The 14,495-nt window shown below is 42.7% G+C and overlaps 1 protein-coding gene across 3 annotated transcripts in view; it reads right to left on the bottom strand.

The window, feature by feature from the left end:
* Positions 1-8,533: 8,533 nt before the first annotated feature.
* Positions 8,534-14,495, bottom strand: part of LOC149352994 (DENN domain-containing protein 1A-like) — a 72,857-nt gene continuing 66,895 nt past the window's right edge. For all 3 annotated transcript variants that reach the window (XM_089582198.1, XM_089582200.1, XM_089582201.1), the window contains one exon: positions 8,534-13,406. In XM_089582198.1, coding sequence (XP_089438324.1) covers positions 12,810-13,406 — 597 coding nt within the window. In that variant the 3' untranslated portion in view covers positions 8,534-12,809. The remainder of the gene's footprint in view (positions 13,407-14,495) is intronic.

Raw genomic sequence — 14,495 nt, 5'->3', positions numbered from 1 at the left:
GGACCTAAAATAGAACCTTGTGGCACTCCTAAATTAATAGTTAAAGGGGAAGACAATGTTTCTTGTAGCTGGACAACTTGTATACGGTCAGTGAGATAACTGCATAAAAGAGCTAAAGCAGGCCCACAGATGCCTAGAGATTCTAATTTAGTGTACAGTATAGTGTGGTTAATTGTGTCAAATGCTTTGGTGAAATCTAAGAAAACAGCACCGGCAAACAACCCATTATCAATATATTGCTTAATACTGTCTGTGAATTTGATTAAAGCTAGTTCTGTGGAGTAATTAGGCCGGAATCCAAATTGCTGATCTGCTAACAGCTGAAATTTATTGAGGTAGTTCATTATGCGATTAACAATTAACTTTTCTATTATTTTACTAAAGAAAGGCAATATAGTTATCGGACGGTAGTTACTTAGGCATTCTTTGTCGCCTTTCTTGAATATCGGCGTCACCTTACCTTTTTTAAGTTCAGTTGGAAAAGACCAGTCCTAAATACTAAATTAATAATGTGACTAAGAACATTAGACAGCTCACGACCCACCAGCTTTACTTTGAAAGAAGGAATTTCATCGATCCCAGGAGCGGTATTTTTTAGGCTAGAAATCATTTGGAAGACTTCGCCTGGTGAAGTAGGGCGCAAGTAAAAAGAGTGAGGGCATCGACGAGGGCCACAGTAACTACTTGGAGGCGGGGAACCGCGGCGCGAGAAGAAGGAATTAAATGCATTAGCAATGTCAGTTTGATCAGTTAAAGTACACTCACCGTCAGAGACTTTCGTTATGCTCGTTTTGTTTTCAGCTATATTTCAGCTATATTTCAGCCTCACACATTAATTATGGCTTTTTGGTATGGGGTACAACGACTCAATCAAATCTTAACAATATTTTCACCACGCAGAAAAGGGCTTTACGCATTATTGCCAATGCATCCTACACTGAACATAGTGACCCTCTCTTCGAGAGATATAACGTAAAAAAAATTTGAGATATTTACACATATCGACTCCTGCGCGAATTCTATTTTGGAATAAAGAAACATAATTCTATATTACTTGACATCGCTAATTTACATTTAAACGTGCCCGCTTACAGTACACGTCACTCTGAAAAGTGGGAGGACAACACAGCGGACAACTTATGGTAAACAAATGCTTGAGAACAATTTACCGTGCCTATTATATTTCCTTAATGAAAATGGCATCAGTATCGAAAATATGAGCCCCTCAAATTTTAAGACTTTCTTGAGTTCATGTAGTTTTGACCGATTATGTAGTGTGTTGTAACAGTTATTTTTCATCTTATCTTCTGTGTATATCTGGGTGATTGTTTTTCCGGGACAGGTGACCTGTGTACGTTGTGTTTTGTATGTTGTGCTTCTCCGCGCATTTTGCTTCTCCGCAATTTTGTTTGTAGTCGCCTGCTTATGGCTAGAAATAAACAGCACCAGAGCTTGTATTTAACAGCTTTCTACTATTTGGTTGCAAACCTAAACAACATAAGTAGCAAAACAGCCCTGAGGGGTATGCCAAGCACAAAGGAAAGAAGTTGACAGTGCGCATCCCGTCTACTACTTTTCCTTGTGTTTTGCATCTTGTTAGTGCTGTTTCCTAAATATAAATGTACGCCAACTAATGATCCCCATCCTTTCCAAAACCCTAATGGTTCTGGTTTTGCTCGACTGCTTATAGGAAAATCGATTTTTTTTTAACGTGAGAATGTTATTATCCCCATGTTTGAAAAAATTGTTTGGCGTTGGTGACTGTTAGAAGCCTCACAGTCAGAGCGGCGAGAGCACGCACATGGAATGTGGTGCCTTGAGGTTGAGGGGGGGGAGAAAGGAGCCCCCCCCCCCCCCCCCCGGAAATTCCTGGAGAAGCAACCTAGGTTGGCCACCTAAGTCATGTGACCTTGTGGCGTCATCACAAGCTGCCCATTGGATTGTGAGCAAACTGACTACATTGGGGCTTTAAATCAATGATTGGTGTAAGAGGTTGCTTGGAAAGAGCAACCTGGGTCACACAAGCCCCACCAGTGGCAGCACCTGCCATCGCAGGGCAGTGGTGCATTCCTTAATCACTGCACAACAGCGCCAGGAGTGGTACAAGGACTCCCAGGGATCTGTGAATGTAAAGTAGAGAATTCCGTATATATGGGCATTAACCCATTAACGCTCTCGCATCATTCCCTTAAAGGGGCTCTGAAACGCCTTTCGAGGCATCAACTTGCTCAGTCACTGCACTGTGTTGCCATGAAAACCCAAGCCAAATAATACACTTCTACCGCAGCAGAGGACCCGCAATCACGCGCGAAACTTGGCGAGTCCTTCCTGGCAACTTTTTCATGTACACACCCTCTTCCGTCGCTCGCACTTACATATACAAGTTGAGAGGTGGCTATTGGTTAGATTCTTTCAGACAACAGGCAGCTACTATGGCCATGGCCAATAAGCCGCGTAGCTCCGGCAGGTCAGGAAGCTCCATTCCCAGAGGTGGGGCTGCCTCAGGAGCGCCGACCTTCCAGCGTGCAAAAAGTGAGAGAAAAGGGAAAGGCGCAAAGACGCTGAGATTCAAATTTTGACTACAGATAGCTCAGCTTCTACAAAGCGCTTAGAAAAAAATTCTTGCTGGACAATATTCATGGAGTGACATGCTTTAATATTCTAGGCATACCGCAACTTTATTAGAGCCCCTTTCAGAGCCCCTTTAGGGCAGAGCTTAAATGTCCCCTCCAATTTTTTTTGCCCTTTAATATAAAGTGCGCATTCCTGCATCAATAATTACAGCTGCCTTTACTAATGTGTGCTTTACTAGAAGCAATCTCAATCTTCGTAGACTAGTGAGACTGAGAAAAGCATCAAATTCAAATTCAAATTCTTTATTTCTGCCTTGTAAAGATACAGACAGCGGAGGCGCAGAAAAAGCTGAGAGACAGCTTGACAGCTTGATCAGGTGTACTAAATCAACATTAACAAAAGCTGCCTTTTTTTTAAAGGGCTGAGATATACCTCTCTTTGCTCTTTCCTGCCTTTCATCCATTCTTTCCCTCTCATCCTCTAACCACTCGGTCAGTTTCACTTGTATTCCATCAAAGCATGTAGAACACTGCAATTGGCTAGTATCCATGTACAGAAGGGAGCACATTCGCACGCTGCCAAGGAAGGCAAAAAAAGTGGTAGCACTCACAATGCACTGGCTAAGAATCAGTAGCATTGCACATGCAACTACGCAAGCGCAGGCTCTGCCTTGGCCACATGCTAACGCTATACCATCTAGACTCTAGTAGGCCTTCCAGTAATGCCGAGAGGCGAGGTGAAGCCCCATTCTCCAGTGTCCCGAGGAAAGCATTTCATGGCTTCTTTAAAACCCATTAAATGAGGGACTGTGTGCGCTCCTTTCCACCTTGTAGTTCCTGAGAAGCCATTTTTACTAGCCTTTTGGTATAATATTTCAAATTAAAGGGCAACGATGGAGGTCTTTGCACATTTTGAGCCAATGGCTGTATTTTATTTTTTAAAGGTTTCTCTTCATTACGACTAAGTTTTTTAAATACTACATTAAAAAATTTTTAAAACAAACAACAAACCAGATGACAGATCTAAGGCATGCCACTGATCTTTCATCATTGCATGACAAAGCAATGATGCTGCAAGCAGTGGTGAAATTCTCGTGCTCGTGACACATATATTTCATGCACAGCGAGCCTGGAGCAGGGATCAATTAGTGGGTAATGTTTGTGGCATATGATATGCAGGGTTTCCTGAATAAATCTCCTCAACTGAGGCCATGGAATCAGCAATAGCAAAAAGAAAACACCATACGACTACGTGATTTAGTGTAAATGGTCAGGAAAGAAGTGTGCGCCTGCAGTGAAAGTTTCATCATAACGCACGGACATCAAAAATAGCCCCTAAAGTAATCCTTTATGACATTTTTCAGGTTTAGCCTGCTTTTTAGGACGTTAGTGAAGTGCCAAATGAAGAAGGCATGCACAGGTTTGCATCTGCATATGAATGAACACCATTTGTGCTCCCATTGGCGAATTCTCGGATGAGATGAACAAAATGATACCATTTGGTTGGTTTCCCATAGGAATCAATATAAAAAAATCCGCTTAAGACAAACTGTTTTGCGTGTTCTTCGGTTAAGATGAAATTTTGCAGTGACCGCGAACCACGGCGAACCCGCTCAGCGGAACTCTCGGGGCATCCGTGCAGCACCATCAAGAAACAAAAAAAATTTGTGTGGAAATGCGAAAGCATTACTGTCCCTGGGTGCCACATATGACACTGCCCGGAACACTATACGACGAACGGTTGCATGACAATTTTGATACGATAGTCTGAGAAGGCATACAATTGAAGGTGCATATGTCGTCGGTTCGAATCCCTGTCACAAACTATAGCCTCCAACTTGAATAGAACATGTGAGAATTGTATAACAGCACCTTGAATGCTGTACGACAAATGGTTACATTACAATTTTGGTACGAATGTCGGGGAAGCTGGCACCACATGTCGATCGGCCAGCGGCGGGTATATATTGACAAACGACATGTACAGGATTGTCTTAAGTGGTGGCGCTTGGTTTGCTGTATGCATCATACAGCTGCTTGATGACGTCACCCTATTTTTCTTGACATCGATAGGATTTTCTGTGCTGTCTGCGAGTACACACACATGCCGCTGGCCTTTCTCATTACGAGACTACGATAGTAAAACTTCACGTTAAAAATATATAAAATGCTTCTGCTCAAGAAAATGCACACCCCACAAGATGACCTCTGCGCACTTTCGCACAGAACTGCAGAAAACCGTCTTGCAGGAGCGTGCTTTGTGGAGAAGCTTTCTTTCCGGTGCAGAAAAGGCAGGGCTCCATCGCTCCTGCGCTGGCGCAGATCCGACATAGTCAGATCTCAGCATCGTGTGGGCGTCGCGTGCCGTGCATTGCCTCACACAGACTAAAAGGCGCATGTACGCAAAGTGCACCTGCTCACTGATTTGTGCCTTAAAATTCTTGGGTCTCATTTTCAAATGATGTGGCATTGCAATACGCGTTATCATGGAGCAGAGATGGCCAGATATCGGTGTTGCGCTCATTGCCTGCAGCGTACGGGAAGGCGCGTGGTGTGCTTGCTCATGGCATTGGGAACAGCTGCACTGCAGAAGAACGAGAGAAGAGAGAGGCAGCAGGATGGAAAGCAAAAATCAGAAAAACAAACTGCGAAAGGGAGCGGGAAAAGACTAAAAAGAGAAAACTAGACCAATGCGATTTTCAAGTAGGACAATGTGAGCTTGTTTAATACCCCCAGTCTTCAGCACGATCGCTTCATGCATAGTGCAGTAAATGCTCTATTTGAAATTCTCCTCTCTCTAAAGGCTATTTTGTTCATTGTTTTCAGCCCCACTGCGGTGGCTCTGTGGTTACACCGCTCAGCTACTGGCCCGAAAGACGTGGGTTCGATCCTGGCCGCCGTGGCAGAATTTCGATGGGGGCGAAATTCCAGAGGCCCGTCCACTGTGTGATGTCAGTGCACGTTAAAGAACCCCAGGTGGTCGAAATTTCCGGAGCCCTTCACTAGGGCATCCCTCATAGCCTGAGTTGCTTCGGGACGTTAAACCCCAATAAACCTATTCATTGTTTTCAAGCGACATATATATATAGGGCTTTTCATTTCCAGGTTTTATTTTTTGCAGAATTTGGGGCGTAAAAATTGGGCGTTATTTTTTAGTTGAAATTAAGGTGAAAATCGGATTATTCAGAAAAATTTCCCTAGTTTGGGATTTTAGGGCAACTTTTTGCAGCACAAGACAGTTTACCATAACAATTAGTTTTTCTGCTAGACATTAAATGCCCATTTTTTTTTTCATTATTTCATAAACACAGAAGTCATGGGTTCCACAAAAAATTGTTTACCAATTAAGATTTTTCCCCCTGATCTGTTATATTTCACCACACACTTTATCAGCCTTCTACAAAGCACTCCTGTGTCTGAGCAATACTGCGACCTACCTTTATTTGTCATCATCATCATCCTGGCTGCGCCCACTGCAGGGCAAAGGCCTCTCCCATGTCTCTCTAATTAACCCTGTCCTTTGCCAGTTGCAGCCACCGTATCCCCGCAAACTTTTTAATCTCATCCGCCCACTTAACTTTCTGCCGCCCCTGCTACGCTTGCCTTCTCTTGGAATCCACTCCGTTACACTTAAGGACCAGTGGTTATCTTGCCTTCGCATTACGTGCCCTGGGTGCCCTAGCCCATTTCTTCCTCTTGATTTCGCTAGGATGTCATTAACCCGCGTTTGTTTCCTCACCCACGCTGCTCGCTTCCGATCTCTTAACCTTACACCGATCATTTTTCTTTCCATAGCTCTCTGCGTTGTCCTCAGCTTAAGATTAACCATCTTTGTTAGTCTCCACGTTTCGGCCCCATAGGTGAGTACCGGTAAGATACAGCTGTTGTGTACTTTTCTCTTGAGGGACATTGGTAAATTGCCAATCATGATTTGAGAGAACTTGCCATATGCACTCCACCCCAATCTTATTCTTCTTGTTATTTCTCTCTCATGATCCGGATCACTGTATACGGCTCATCTGTCCTCCTAACCTCACTAAGCCCTATGACATCCCAACAGCACTGCTAAGCTAGCCTCACTGGATAAGGTTCTAGCGTTAAACATTGCCAGGTTCAGTTTCCAATGGTGGTCTGTTCAGAGCCAGTGATTCTTAGCACCCTCCGCTGCGTCACATGTCTGACCACCACCTTGGTCAGTTGCTCTGCAGCCGCTGGGGACTGAGGGCCGAGGGTTAATTGGTTTGTTCATAGAAGATTGCGGCCAAATACTACAACAGGGTGGATCCTGCTCTGGTGAGGGAGTGCGCTTTCGGTTCTGGTCACCGAGGCCAGGCCGCACCCCAGGCCTGGTTATGCAATTCCACCGACACTTGGTTTTTTTTTTTAAACCCAGTGGAGAATTGCGCGGCACCGGGATTCGAACCCCGGTCCTCTTGCACACGAGGTGGATGCTCTACCTCTACGCCATCGCTGCCTGGTCCTTTATTCATACACTGCGAAAATGTTCAACATCACAGCAGTGATTTTAAATGCTTAAGGTCCTTGGTTCAGGGTGTCATTAGCGTGGGTAGCACTTCATACAGTGACTCCATTAAGACATCCTGTTAGTAGCCATATTTTGGCCTCTCGCTTCTAACTCACCCTTTACAAACTTATCCTCAAATTCACCCGCCTCATGATAAGAGGTTTAAGATCCCCAATTAACAGAAGACGCCCCTTCGGAGTTAGCACTAGATATCCAAAAATTTTCTTGCGACGTCTTCAGCTTTGTGAACTGGAAGACCAACATCGTCTAGAAGGCTCACTTTCGGAGAGAAATTGGGTTTAACCCGATTTTTAAGAAATATGTTCGGGGTGCAAAAATGAAAACGAAGGGCCCTACATATATACAGGTGCACGCACTTAGCATGCTTACATACCATTTTTAGAGGCACTTCTGTTAAGACAAATTTCTGATGAAAAATTTTCTGGTCCCACCGTGTTCCGTCTTCAAGGGAGTCTACTGTATTGCACAGACTCAAAGTGCATTTTGGTGAATTGCTATTTTGCTCAGAGACATGCTACTCAACAAACATGGATTAGCTAGCCTATTGCTCTATACTTTTTGTGCTTAATAACAGGCAGTGTGTTATGTTTGAAAATAAGCATGATAGACAGTTGTATCAAGTTCATGGTTTCAGGTGGCATTGTGAGGCACTATTTTGCAGTGTCACTCAAATGCACCCTGAAGGGCGCACATTAAGGAGTACTAATGTACCCCTAGACAGTTTTTTATACCATTTGGCAGATATCAGCCCAGACACACACAAACTTTCAGATATCTGCTATACTGGACTAATTTTCTGCCTTCAAAGGGGTGTGGACACAAAATCTTTGAGTTTGTGTTTTTGCGTTGAAAAGTCCCAACAACTGCAATAACGAAGAAAATAAGCTAAGAAAGTCAGATTGCATGGTGACTGATTAATTTACGAGCCACTTTTTACTATCAGTTTCGGTCAGCACCAGCTCGAGGCTCCTGCATGATGCAAAGTTGACTTGCTACAGCATCGATGATCACGTGGAATCAGAAATCTCCCTCAGACTCCAGAAACTTGTTTGCTCACACCTCTGCCATACGTCAGCAAGGAGCCTGTCAAGTTTAAAGTCACAGTTTTTTGATAGACAGAGCTGGAGATGTCATGATATTGCTGTACTTAGATTACATATTACTTGATGTGGATTCCTTGTGGACAGTGAAGCTGCTGGCTGGCTGATATTGAAAACCATACCAAATGACGTTTCACTCAATGACTGCAATTTAAACTTGATTGGCATCATTTGTTTGTGTTGAGAAAACAAATTACCTATATCCTTTGTCTTCGAAATTTCATGTCCCTACCCCTTTAACCATACTCATTCCAGGTTTGAGTTATAAGCAGCTGTGGGTGGCTGTACACCACAGTTCATGTACAACACAGAAGGAATGGTAATATTTTAATGCTCTACATAAAAAAACTTCTCACTGACGTCAGCAGGAATGTACAGTCATGCATTCTCAAGAGCACTTTTCTGTCTCGTCTCAGGCATGCACTTCAACCCATCTGCATGACCCCATCCATTTGCACTACTTCAATGCAGCAAACAATACACACTGGGCAGTCATATGAGTAAAGAGGGGTTAGTGTAAATAACGAGTAGAGGCATAAAGTTGTTAGTAAAAATGCAATTTGTGCAAGTGACCCTAAACTAAAAAGTAACAGCGAAATGAGGCATTGCAAGAACGTAATAAAACACACAAAGCTCACTTCTGTCATAAATAACCACTGCTTTCAAAAAGTTTGCACAGTAGCACAGTTTATATTTTTTCACAAAACTGACTATAAAACTGTTTTCTGTTTCTCTACAAAGATAAATACACAGGCTCTCAGGAAATCCGTAAGGTGTCAGAGATGCCAGTAAACAAAAAAAAGGAAGGGTTATCTTGGCAGTGCACACAAAAACAAATACGAGTGATGATGTGCTCAATCTTAAATATTTTAGTAAAAACTTTTTTCACTAATGAGCAACAAGAAAAGCATCAAAATCACCAGGAAATAAATTCATGAAAGAGCTGAACGAAACTCAGCTTTGTCCTGATGGTACCTAAACAGAGCACATATTCAGGTATATTCCATTGCTTCACACTATGTGGTAAATTCACCAAGGTTCATGCTGCCACGTCAATGCTGTGAACATCATCACACACATTCATTTGCTTTTCAGAAATGTTTGTGACTTACTGCAGGCTACACCCCTCATTCATGGGCCATGCAATGAACTAAAATATACACTCTAAAACACAGCATTCACAAAATGCCAAACAACAGCTTATTACAATTGTAGTCAACAGTAAAAAAAAAAAAGCAACCATATGTATGACAAACTTACACCAAAATTTTCAGTGGCAATACCACATGCGAAGCAAGGCCTTGCAAATGAACAAAGAAAGCAGCAGTATGCCCTGATGGAAGCCACTCATCTACATAGCATTTCTACAGATGCTATATCCTGGAAAGCTAGCTGTGCCTAGTAGTCAAGAAACATAGCTGCAACACGATTTTCTCTGCAACATGATTCAGTTTTGCAACATAATGAAACTTTTAAAGCATGTGCATTCATTTATTTTGAATGAACATGTTATGGTGCACAAAGGTCAATCACTGACATGTTAATGAGATGCCCTTGACATGTCTTGAGCATGGGCTATGGGTAACTCACTCCATGACAGATTCATAGAATTTTAAAAAACACCTGTGGAAGCTATGTACTAGTTTGATTCATAGTTACAGCTGCTTTGAACTGAGTAGCAGTGACTGAGCTTCAAAATTTTAGAAAGCAGCTGCACATACTACTACCATAATAAAACCCAAATGTACAGTCAGATTACTCGGTTAAACTCAAACAAAAAGAGAACAAACCTGGAAGTAGCCTTGAAAAAGGAAAAAATAAATTCTCAATCCAGTCATTTGCAGGATGCCCGCAGGTAGACAAAAGAATGCTTTAATGAAACTTTAAGGCCATACTGCTTCTTATGTGGAACAAGCAAGAAATAAGTGACATATATTACTGCTAGCAACACATCTCCTAAGCATCAGTACAACTCGGGTCTTCATACCAGAGCTGATTTTTCTATGGCAATGTCAGTATCAGTAACAAGTGAAAGCACTGGTGCACTTTTGAACACTAAAAATTTAAATAATTAAGCTAGCCCTTTTATAAAGAGAGCCTTTTATCAATAATTGATCAAACTGTTTTACTGTAAGCCGAAACCACTGCTGGACTTAACTTAGGCATCTCAAGTACTTCAAGTGTGATGTACATAAAACATGCAGCCACATTCACTCAGTTCATCAGCTCAGAGCCAATACAGCTTTAGTGTCGAGGACACACAGTTTAAAAAACAGTTAAGATACAGTTCATAAACCCATGACGGTAAACTTGTTGCTACTGGAGCTGAATGTACTGCTGGCAAGCTTTTTGCATTGTACTGCTATACTTTTTACACAGTATGGCTTGATTCTTTCACTACAGCCATATTTAAAAGAAAACAGAGCCAGAAATCTCAAGGCAGGAAATCTACAAAAAGAATGCTAGCTCTGATTGGCACATCACGTCAAGACAACGAACCACCAGTGTTTGTGCCACACGAGACACATCTTGTACCACAGCCCTTATCACACGCACTCACATACGCACAAAAAAAGTGTAGCAACTTACAGCAGTTGGCTGGAAATAAAGTATAGCCGAAATGGAAACACTGCCCTGCTAAAAGCTCTTTCTTAATTAATAACATGAAGTACCTTACAAAGCTATCGCACCTTCAATTCTCAATGGATTTCTTGTTGCAACTAAGTGCACAGACCTGCCAGGCCTCTTGGCAAAAGTAACTTTTCCTTATTTAATCTTGTGCACACTTTTCAATTTTAAGCAGTGCCACTGTGCTCACACAGAAAAAAAGCCTAATTTTGGTCAAACTATTTGACTGCCTCAAAGTACCTGAAATTACATTTCTCATTCAAAACATTCCCAAGAGTGCGTTTTATACTTTCCACTAGCCTGTTACGGACACTGCCAAACACTACACAAACACCCTGATTTTTTCAACTCAGTCAGCGCTACTGGCTGCGCTTCCCATAACCAAGCTGTGCAGTTCACTAGCACACAGCACCAAGAAGGCTATTAGCCTTACATTTCAACCTAACTAAAAATGGGCTCCCTTTCCTGGCAGTACTCCACTACCATAAGCTTACTTTGCTCAATCAGTCATAGAAAGCAAGACGCACATCTAAAATGGTGATGGAGTTGTCATGACAGAAAAGTTCTGCGGCCACAAGATAATATGCCTGTGGAAGCCATAGAGAACTGCTATGTTCACACCACCTGGCAACCATGACCACAGTCATATCAGCTCACTGCTGGCAACGTCATTAGCGACAAAAATTGCCTACTACGCCTCATTGTGAAAGCTCACGGTGGAAGAGTCTCTTATGTCCTTGAGCAAATAACCATTTCATACAGTTACTTCAAGTCCTGTTGCTGCTTTCAGGAAATAAACACAACTTTATACACTTTCATTTAGCGCTTAAACTTTATTCGTTCATGGGTTGCAGTGCTACTTGCGATGCTTCTCAGTAACAGCATGAAACAAAGCAATGCTGTTAGGCATGTCTGGTGCAATCTACATTCAGTGAGGATATTACAAGAATATGTTGGTCACACCTAAGAAAAAAAACTGCTTGCATTATCACCCACAAAAGCTATGAGGCATTATGCAAATATATGCTTCTCACATAAGCGAGTAGACTTTGTAGTCTTTGTAGTGGCCAACAAATGCAAGGACTGCACCAAGAAAAAAAAACTTTCTTCTTGTATACTGCAAAGATGTGTGGCTCAAAAAGACCAAGTACTTTTCACATCTAAATAGGGTTTTTTACTGGTAAAGCCCTATTTTCAGTAATAACATAGTTTTGTAGAAAGATAAGCACAAGAAGCCACAATAGCATGTCTGTAAAAACTAGATACTTTAGACTTGGTATGATACAGCTTTCTACAACTTTACTGTTATTAATATGCTTGTCTTTTTTACTATCAGTTTTCTATTAGGTCAGTCTTCAATTAAAAAAATACTCTTTACAACGGCATGCCACATACTCTTTTTTTTCTTAATTCCATACCACGCAGGGGTGAGTTTTAAAGTCCACATTCTATTTTTGCTCATTCAACTGAATGCACACAACTTTTCAGAAACAAGACTTAGTGCAGCTGCTATGCTTGCGATAAATATAGTGAAGTCGTATGGTGAACATTGCATCAGATTATCACAGAGCTCTTATTGACAGCAACATTTGAAATGCAATTACCAACTTAGTGACAGTACTAAAAACCTTAATTATCGTATTTCCTATATCTAGGAGCAAGTCCAGAAGTTTATGCAGGAAGAAAAGGACAGTCATTTCATGCCGCCTATAGTGTCCTTTGCTCACACAGACAATTAGTCTGAGTAGCATGAGCTGGAATAATTAATCACACCACCATTGCCAAGATGCTCCAAAATTAAACACACTACATTTCTATTCCACCTAGCACTCCTCTGCATTCCCCCTCTCAAGTGTTCATTATACTATATACAAATATTTGCGCCTATGTTGCTTAAACCATAATAAATAGGAGGAAAGAGTTGAAGCGCTTGCTGGACACAATGCCCCACAGCCTACACAGTCAGAGGTCAATAAGGTCGGCACAAGGGTCCTGCTGTTTGGGAAACATGGACGACGGTGTCGGCTGTGAAACAGGAACCGTGGGGGGACGCGATGTGACTGGTGGTGTCACTGGGGGTGTCACAGGTGGAGTCCAAGGCATCCGAAGAAAGGGGTTGGTTGAAAAAGAGGGGTGCGGGGCTGCCATGTAGGGCACAGCTTGGAACCGTCGCTGCATGTTTGAAAAGGGTGACGGTGCAAATGGGTGGCCTGAAAATGCAGCTGGACTTGCTGCCAGTGGCAGCTGGCCAGGCAGTGCCTGCATCCTTGGCGCCATCATCTGGACTGCTGGCTGCACTGTTGGCACCAGAGGCTGCACCGCTTGCACTCCTGGCTGAGTAGCACGCGTCAGCTGCGCTGCGAGTGGTGGCAACACAGGAGCTGCTTTCGCCTCAGCGACAGCTGGACACTGATGGTTGTTGAGCTCATCCTCATTCTCCTGGGAGTCTAGACGAATCAGTGGTGCGTCTGTGGACGGTGATGGGCGGTTGGCGTTCCTCTGCGCTTTCCTTGGAGGTGGGGCCAAGGGAACCTTATGCAGTGAAGGGTCACTGAATGCCTGCGTTCACAAAGTAACCAATGCAATGTAGACAAGCTTTCAGCAACCACTTTGCTGAATAAGAAAAATTCCACAGCATGAAAAGGCAAAGTCTAGCCAGAGATGGGAGCTTAATTCAGGCTCTCAAAAATGTTTTAAAAATTCTAAAAATTTCAGGGCTCCAAGCTTATTAAGCAAAAGCTGAACAAGAAGAAGTTGTAAGACTATTATGTAAGTAACACATTAGTGCTCTCAATCATAGCAGGTGAAGCCATACTCCATTTTTATAATCATGTATTAGAAAGCATGCATATAGTGTCAGCTGAAATTCAACTGAACATCAATTTTTACCATGTTAGACACACTAAGTGGTATCATTGCAAAATCATGAACATTTACTTTAGTAGTTAATATAAGCTAGCATTTCACAATTTCAGATTCTATAATCCTAGTACACTTTCCCTCATGCCTAAAAAAAACTGCTCAAATTAGCAAAGTCCATATTAACCAATTTTTTTTTTTCACTTTGAGCCTATAAAAAATTAAACAAACACCCCTGAACTGATCCCCTTATCAAATAATTCAGCCTATCACGGTTTACCTTAAAGGGATACTGAACCAAACTTTTGGTTTGGTTTGGTTTGGTTTATGGGGTTTAACGTCCCAAAGCGACTAAGGCTATGAGAGACGCCGTAGTGGAGGGCTCCGGAAATTTCGACCACCTGGGGTTCTTTAACGTGCACTGACATCGCACAGTACACGGGCCTCTAGAATTTCTCCCCCAAAGAAATTCTAGCCGCCGCGGCCGGGATCGAACCCGCGTCTTTCGGGTCAGCAGCCGAGCACCATAACCGCTAAGCCACCGCGGCGGCTGAACCAAACTTTTGGAGCTGCTCTTTCGCATGCAAACAAGAGCTTGAGTGCTAAAATTGATAAATGAGACAAGCATTTTAGCAAAAAAAGACGGATTGCACTTTTTTTTCCGCGATTTAATGCCATATCGTTGCACCTGGCGGCCGCCTGTGAAAGCTGCGACTAGACGCCATAACACCCGCGTGCCCACTGTTCCCACAGGAGTACGATTGCCATCGCTACTCGCGGGTTTTGCCA

The sequence above is a fragment of the Amblyomma mixtum genome, chromosome 3 (genome assembly GCF_055824585.1).
Source record: "Amblyomma mixtum isolate Tamu chromosome 3, ASM5582458v1, whole genome shotgun sequence".
Lineage (NCBI taxonomy): Eukaryota > Metazoa > Arthropoda > Arachnida > Ixodida > Ixodidae > Amblyomma > Amblyomma mixtum.
Note: the sequence above shows the minus strand (reverse complement) of the source record. Positions and strands in the feature narration are given on the sequence as shown.